Source organism: Brassica oleracea, chromosome C9, assembly GCF_000695525.1.
Source record: "Brassica oleracea var. oleracea cultivar TO1000 chromosome C9, BOL, whole genome shotgun sequence".
In the NCBI taxonomy this organism is placed as follows: Eukaryota; Viridiplantae; Streptophyta; class Magnoliopsida; order Brassicales; family Brassicaceae; genus Brassica; species Brassica oleracea.
In genome coordinates this window covers 40717747-40726193 of record NC_027756.1, presented here as the reverse complement: position 1 = coordinate 40726193, position 8447 = coordinate 40717747, and the positions used below count along the sequence as shown (strand labels likewise).

General features: G+C 37.2%; 1 protein-coding gene and 1 pseudogene across 1 annotated transcript; both read left to right on the top strand.

The window, feature by feature from the left end:
- The first annotated feature begins 502 nt into the window (after window positions 1-502).
- LOC106316170 (probable xyloglucan endotransglucosylase/hydrolase protein 25) lies at window positions 503-1965 on the top strand. The gene is made up of 3 exons (XM_013754038.1): window positions 503-781; window positions 1166-1359; window positions 1584-1965. The coding sequence occupies exons 1-3, from the start codon at window positions 503-505 to the stop codon at window positions 1963-1965; spliced, it is 855 nt and encodes a 284-aa protein (XP_013609492.1).
- A 2464-nt stretch (window positions 1966-4429) lies between these two features.
- Window positions 4430-8228, top strand: LOC106316864 (annotated as a pseudogene).
- The last annotated feature ends 219 nt before the right edge of the window (window positions 8229-8447 follow it).

Genomic DNA, 8447 nt, shown 5'->3' with positions numbered 1-8447 from the left:
ATGAGAGGTGTTTAACGGGAATCTTATTTATACTCGTAGCAAAAAGAAAAAAAACGGGAATATTCTCGGCTAACAACCATAAAACCATTTTTCCTATAACAACGAGGACACTCCTCAAAACCAAGTAACAAAAGCTCCATAAACCGGCAATGTTGATTCAATTTCAGTAATTTGGAAAAGTACTTTTTAAAGCCCAATGTTATATAATATAGATTCAGGATCAAATATCAATGTTTCATTTCACTATATCGAAAACTGACCAAAACTCTGGTCAGACAAGACTTATTACCGAAACCAAAAAGCAGTACACGTAGCATGAGGCAAAACTAAGCACATGCTTGCTTCACAACAACCAGATGTTCACATATTAAACAAAACAAGAGTCACAAACGGCGAACCAAACTCCAAAAATACTAAGACTGGCCTCCCTTGTAAAAAACCCACCCCTACACACACGGTCCCAATGAATGATTTCACTTCTCAATCTTACTGACACAAAAGCATGGACCGTCATTCCACTTTGATCATATCTATATTACTCACCGCTTTGACCACAACCTTCTTCTCTCCGGTTTATGCCGGAACTTTCGACAGAGACTTCGATATCACTTGGGGTGGTGGTCGTGGGAAAGTCCTAAACAATGGAGAGCTTCTCACTCTTTCTCTCGATAGAGCCTCCGGATCTGGATTCCAATCCAAGAAAGAGTATTTGTTCGGAAAAATAGATATGCAGATCAAACTCGTCCCTGGAAACTCTGCCGGAACCGTCACTACCTACTATGTTAGTGTTACATAATATCGTAATTTGACATTTTAAAAAATTTCATAATGCCATTAACTCAAATAAAATTTTGTGCCTTTTTCATATAAAATTTTCTTAATGCGCTATATACAATTAAAATTGTCGTGTAAAATCGTGATATCCTAATTCCTTTGCATTTGCTCTGGAACCTTGTGGCAGGCCTGATCATAATCATATATTTATACGATGTTACCATGTCATATGGTGTTTTTTTGGTTGATGTTCTTTATCTACCTTATGGTGGTTGTTGATGTTCTTTATTTACCTTATGACATATGGTGGTTGATGTTCTTTATTTACTTTATTAGGTCTTTTAGACTTTTTAACATGGGATTTTTAACGGTCCCTTATTAATTGCTGCAGCTGAAGTCGAAAGGTGATACGTGGGACGAGATAGATTTCGAGTTTCTGGGTAATCTAACTGGTGATCCGTATGTGATGCATACAAATGTGTATACTAAAGGCAAAGGTGATAGAGAACAACAATTTCATCTCTGGTTCGATCCAACGGCTGATTTTCACACTTACTCTGTTCTATGGAACCATCATCACATCGTGTAAGTATAAATATATTTTTCCCAAACCATTTTACCTAGAATTTTATGTTGTGGAGTGTCTGTGGACCAACTGGTTCAGTCCTTTTTTGTTTCTGACAAAGTTAGGCTTATCCCATTTAACCCACTTTGCATATGAGCTTATTCATAATCGGCCGGCCCATTATATTTTCGACGTACTTGTAGTTTGAATTAAAATTTTGAGTTTATTATATATTTTGATGCAGTTTCTTGGTTGATGGAATTCCGATAAGACAATTCAAGAACCTAGAACATAGGAGAATTCCATATCCAAAAATGCAGCCAATGAGGCTCTACTCGAGTCTCTGGAACGCGGACCAGTGGGCTACGAGAGGAGGGCTTGTTAAGACCGACTGGTCCAAGGCGCCATTCACCGCTTCTTACAGAAACTTTAGAGCGGACGCATGTGTCTCGCACACTGGAAAACCATCTTGCCCAGCCGGTTCACCAAGATGGTTGTCTCATAGGTTTGATCTAACGGCGGAAAATAATATGAGGGTAGTGCAGAGGAAGTTCATGGTTTATAACTATTGTACGGATTCCAAGAGGTTTCCTCAAGGATTTCCTAAGGAGTGTGGTATTCACTAGCTTCACGGCTTGTATAGTTAATTAATGGTACTTCGAATGTATGTATTGTGACGTGTTTTCTTTTTCTGTGTATGTATTCATCTTTTCGGTTTGATAGCACAATGACAGAATTCGGAAAACCACTAAGCTACAAGCTATCGTTGAGAGCGAGTTATCGGTTTTGTTTTTATTGTTTCATTTACATATTACAATCATCTAAGTGTATTCAATGTTTATTTTGGATATGTGTTGACCATATTTTGAAGCTAAAGACATGTATAAACGGTAAATCTTAGCCGAATCTTGTTTTTCATTCCATAATAAAAATATTTAGTGTTTTGAACTTTTTAACTATGATTGACTGAAATTTATCGACCTGAAAATGTAGATTCTGAGTACTTTTCTTTTCATCTGTATTATTAAGCGACAAGTACCCATTATAAAATACCTCTAAGTTTTTTAACTTATTTACACTTTCATGCCACTGAAAATTAAATTAAACTAACTATTTTAATGCTTGTCTTTTCCAGTTAAATTAATGAGTTTTGCTTAATCAAATTTAAACTTAATGTCATTAAATAAACCTACGTATTTTAATACTTGTCTTTTCTAGTTAAATTAATGAGTTTTCCTTAATCAAATTCAAACTTAATGTCATTAAATGAACCTAAAAATACATCATGGATGTGACTAGTAACCATCATGGGAACAATAGGAACGGATAGGAAAGAAATGAGTAGGAATAAAATTTTAGGAATGATGACGAATGATGGTTCCTTGTCAAAATTAATGAGGAATTGATTTGTTCTATAATTCTCTACAAATAAAAGAATGAAAAGGAATGAAAAAGAAAACATATTTCTCATGAATGGTAAAAAGTTTAAGGAATGTTAAGGAACATAGTGTTCCTCCTCATTCCCTTGGTCACCAGTCACACCTCATATTTAACGTAGCTTATTACGTACGAGTACGGCCCAATAATGAACTTGAATTTTATTTTTACAAAAACGTGAATCACTTGACTTATGTAATATTTAAAATATATTAACTACAATATAACAAATGCATATAACTTACCTATACTTTAGTTTGAAATGATCATGTTCAAGTTTTATATAGTCAACTTACATCATGCATCGATCGATGTACAATATTCAAACCACCTATAGTTTTTGTTTTCTTTATAGGATGTATCAACCAACCAATCATCTCATTGATTTTCTAAGCTTTATAAAAAAACAAATCAATAAATACAAACTCAAAATCCAATATCTTCTATTAATCAAAACAGAATATCTTCAATGTCGTATCTTTAATGTACCTATTAAATATATCAAATTGAACATTGAAAAAGATAGAGAGATTTTTTTTAATCTTTTACTGACACAAACTTAAACAAAACGAAGAGTTAAATGTAATTTTTTTTTGTTACACTTCCCGGAAAAAAACGGTTACAACATGAGCTTTCATAATATGGCCTTTTAACATATTAATGTTATGGACATTTAATAATTATCTTGACGAAAAACAAAGACTATAAATAATTTATTATTAATAAAATTATGAAATTACTTACAATTTGATGACTAATTCATCGCCCTTTTTTATATGTTAAATTTTTCATAGAAGTTTAAAAATCATTTTATTTTCTTTAAACATGTATAAATAATTTATAATCTTTTATGCCATATTAAGTCATAATATAATACTTCTTCATATTTTACATTAATAACCATTGTTTTTATATATCACAATTTTCTAATTACGTTTATTTGTTCAATTTTTTATATGATATCGAATATTCATCGTGAATAGATGGTTTAAGATGTCAAAAAAATTATTTACTAGGTGAATATAATACATCAAATATTACAAATACATTATTTAGTTAAATAAATAACCAAAAACCAAAAATTTAAATCTGCACCAGCGCGCGGGTTAGGATGTAGTTATTATTAATCCCAGCATGGGAGAAACTCGAAGAATAATCCACGTAGTTGCCTTAAATAAATATGGTGACAGTTCTTACATGTATGTGGCTAACATGTCTCCGTTCTCAATTTTTGTTAAAGAAAACTGCAAAAACAAATATTTCAATTTTCTGCTTAATTAATTTTACAAATTAACTATAAATGCTATCCGATCTTTTAAAACGTTTTTATTCAAAACTTATCGTAGGAACCAAGCTTAAAAACAAATTTAGCTGAATGATAAACTTACGAAAAAACATTATCAAAATGATCCTTTATATGTAAGTTGAAAGACTAAAGTATATGTTTATATGCTAACATATAATTAATCATTTATATAACAATTAATTAAAAATCGTTAGTGTAAGACTACCACGTCCATAATGGGACTTCACGAACCTCTAATTCACTCGTTTTCTATCTCACTCTCTCTTTATAAACACCAATCTCCGATCATATTCAAACCATCTGAAGACATTTAGTTAAGAAACAACAACAACAACAGAGCACTAAAAATGGCAGCTTTTGCGACCAAACAGTCTATGTCGTTGCTGTTATCTTCTCTTCTGCTCTTGATAGGCGTATTGACGGAGCGGAAGTAACTGTTAGTAACCAATAACGCGAAGATAACATTGAATTCTGCGAATGCCCGTTAACTAAGTCTTCCTAAAATCTGTTGAATTCTCAAAGAATGCCCAGAAACTAAGGATCAAGAGTGGATTAAAACCAAAACTCTGAGTTTATATTAATATCAAATCAAAGGTGTCTCTCACAAATCCAAGAGATCACTATATATAGCAAAGCAAAAGTCCTAAAGCTGCTAGGGATAAGGACAAACGAAACCTAATTGAAAACAGAAAAGGAAACTAACATAACTATGGAAAAGGAAACTAGAAAACCAAAGTCTTTTGGGATAGCGATGTATGCTACATCAGGTCTCCCCCCCTGAGAAGGAGTCGTCCACGAATTCCGGTCTGATCCGAATTTGGTGATATCTACTTTTAAGATCCAATTTGGTAAAGATCGAAGCTTTTTCGATTTGGTCAAGTAGATCGTCCAAGCGGGGAATCGGGAATCGATATGGTGCTGAATATCCCGAAGTGGTGGTAATCCCGCAGGGAGTTCGTCTGGGAAGATTTCGTGAAACTCTTCGATGATAGGTAGAAATTCTGCAGGAATTGGTAGTGACACAGCTTTTTCTGTCTCTATTGCGACTAAAGCAAATATCTGAGAAGTCTCGCGCAGCACTTCGTTGAATTGTGATTTGGAAACGATGAGCAGGTTTGGTTTAGACGGGTTTAGTTCCTTAGGCGGCACGCGATCTGTCTCAGGGGACGGTAGCAGCATGATCCTCCGGCCTTCAAACATGAAAGAGTTCGTGTTAGTCTTACCGTTGTGAATAACCTCTCGATCGTATTGCCATGGGCGCCCAAGGATGATATGAGAAACGTCCATTGGGGCGATATCACATCAAATTGTGTCTTTATAGAAAGAGCCAATGGACAATGATATAAGGGTTCTCTTCGAAACATAAACCTCGGCACCAGTTTGCATCCATATAAGGCGATATGGGTGGGGGTGGTTTTCGATGGTGAGGGCGAGCTCGTGGACTGCTTCTTCGGAGAAGACGTTCGCAGAACAGCCCAAGTCGATGACGAAGCAACAGACTTTACCTTTCACCGTACAAGTCGAGCTGAACAAGGTTGTTCTTTGCCATACTTCGGTTGTCTTTGGAGCTAGAAAATTTCGTCGTTTCATTAGGAAAGTTCCCGTGTCGCCGGAGACTTCTTCTTCCTCCACGTCGTCGAATTGACCGTCTTCTGTGTCATAAACTGGATCCCCAGTTATTTCTTTTTCATTCGTAGGTAATCCACGACGTCCTTTATGAAGGCAAGCCGTCTGAATATGACCTCGTTCGCCACAGGTGAAGCATCGGAGAGCATTGGGACGAGAAGGTCGTGGTTCCACGGTTTCATTCGGACGAGGATCTGTTGTTGTATCCCAACCTATGGACGTTTTTGAATCATCTGTAGTGGTCGTTGTGTTGCGCGTTTTGGTATTACCGGACCACTGGCGCCGAGACGGGTTTGCTGTTCCACTAACAAAGCTCGTTGACGTGCTTCAGTGACAGAGCCCAGGTCGAATTGGTGGAGCATGTTCTGAAGCTGGGGTCGCAACCCTGCTATAAAGCGGGCTACTAACTGGTCTTCGGAGTCATTGATATCCACTCGTGTGAGCATCTGGTAGAACTCGTTAGAGTAGTCTTCGACAGAACGTGGTCCTTGTTTTATGTTATGAAATTTCTGAAACAAAAGACACTCAAAGTTATATGGGATGAACGTTTTCCGCATATGTTTCTTGAGCTTGTCCCATGCAGTTATTTTATCTTTCCCGCGTCGAGAACGAGACAGCTTAAGTTGGTTCCACCAGGACGCGGCGTGACCGCGAAACCGAGTAGTAACTAAAGGAACTTGCTTGTTGGCTGGTACTTCTTTGAATTCTAACAACTCATCGACTGTTATGAACCAGTCGAGAATCTCTTTCGGCTGAGAACTACCATGAAACTCTGGGATATTGAGTTTTAAACCTGATGTCCAACGGGTATTCTCGGCGTGTCTGGGGTATGATCTCAATCATGCTGATGGCGTCGATTGTTGATGTTGTCTCCAAAAGGGTTATCTTCATCGGAATCATCATTGTCGTCTTCAAACACCGGATTGTGACGACGGTTTTGGTGCTGTTGTGGCCGTGCGTTTGATGCGTCTGCTGCATTTGCTGCGTTTGCTGCAAGGCGGCTTGAATTCCTGCTTGAACTCCGGTCTGAATTGCATCAGCCATTGTTCGTCGCATATTATCTTGTAAGTTTTCTTGAAAATCTTCGAGAAACTGTTGCATCTGTGACCATTCATTAGGACGCGGAGCCAATGAAACCGAAGATCGATAATCACGATTAGAATCATAATCAAAGGTCTCTGATACCAAATGACGGAGCGGAAGTAATTTTTAGTAACCGATAACGCGAAGATAATGTTGAATTATGCAAATGCCCGTTAACTAAGCCTTCTTAAAATCTGTTGAATTCTCAAAGAATGCCCAGAAACTAAGGATCAAGAGTAGATTAAAATCAAAACTCTAAGTTTATATTAATATCAAATCAAAGGTGTCTCTCACAAATCCAAGAGATCACTATATATAGCAAAGCAAAAGTCCTAAAGCTGCTAGGGATAAGGACAAACGAAACCTAATTGAAAACAGAAAAAGAAACTAACATAACTATGGAAAAGGAAACTAGAAAACCAAAGCCTTTTGGGACAGCGATGTATGCTACATCACGTATCCACCGGAAGTTTCTACGACAACTTCGACATCCCATGGGGTAATGGTCGTGCCAACATATTTGAGTCTGGACAGCTCTTGACATGCACTCTCGACAAGATCTCTGGTTCAGGTTTTCAATCCAAGAAAGAGTATTTATTCGGAAAGATTGATATGAAGATGAAACTTGTTGCTGGAAACTCAGCCGGAACAGTTACTGCTTACTACGTACGTAAAAATCAACATTTATCTCCTTTTTACGTTTAAATTTTTTGGCACTGATTGTATGATTTTGATATTAAGGATAATGTTTTCACAGCTTTCCTCTAAAGGCGAGACATGGGATGAGATAGACTTCGAGTTCTTGGGTAATGTTACAGGACAGCCTTATGTTCTCCATACCAATGTGTTCACCGGAGGTAAAGGTAACCGTGAAATGCAGTTCTATCTCTGGTTCGATCCCACCGCGGATTCTCACACTTACACCGTCCTTTGGACCCTCTTAACATCATGTAAGTAATGTGGTTCAACCCGATGTTCTTTTACATCGTCCTTTAGAAGCTTGATCTGACACATGACGGTTCTTGATTTTCTTGATATCTCTAAAGCTTTCTTGTGGACGGAATCCCAATCCGGATGTTCAAGAACAACGAGGCTCACGGTGTGGCTTGCCTGAAGAGCCAGCGAATGAAGATCTACTCAAGTATATGGGAGGCTGATGATTGGGCTACACAGGGTGGTCGAGTCAAGACGGATTGGACTAACGCACCATTCAGCGCTTTCTACAGGAGCTTCAATGATGTGGACTGTTGTAGCCGGGCTTCAGTGTGGAACTGGGTTACGTGCAATGCGAATAGCAACTCGTGGATGTGGACTACACTTATCCCCAATCAGGTTGGACAAATGAAGTGGGTGCAAGATGATTACATGATCTATAACTATTGTACTGATTACAAGAGGTTCCCTCAAGGTCTACCCATGGAATGCAACCTTGGCTGATTGTGTGTCCGAGCAAATTCAAGCATGTTGCAGTTTGTTTCTTTCTTTCCTTCTAATTTGATCTCATGTTTTGTTGATTTGATCCTGTTATTCTTTTGAGTTTCTATTTGTTTCCCTTACTGGGTAATTGATTATACTTGTGCTCATCTGTAATAATTTCATTAATATTATTAAATTGTTGGTTTTTTATATCGTGACATTTAACCAGAGTACCAGACC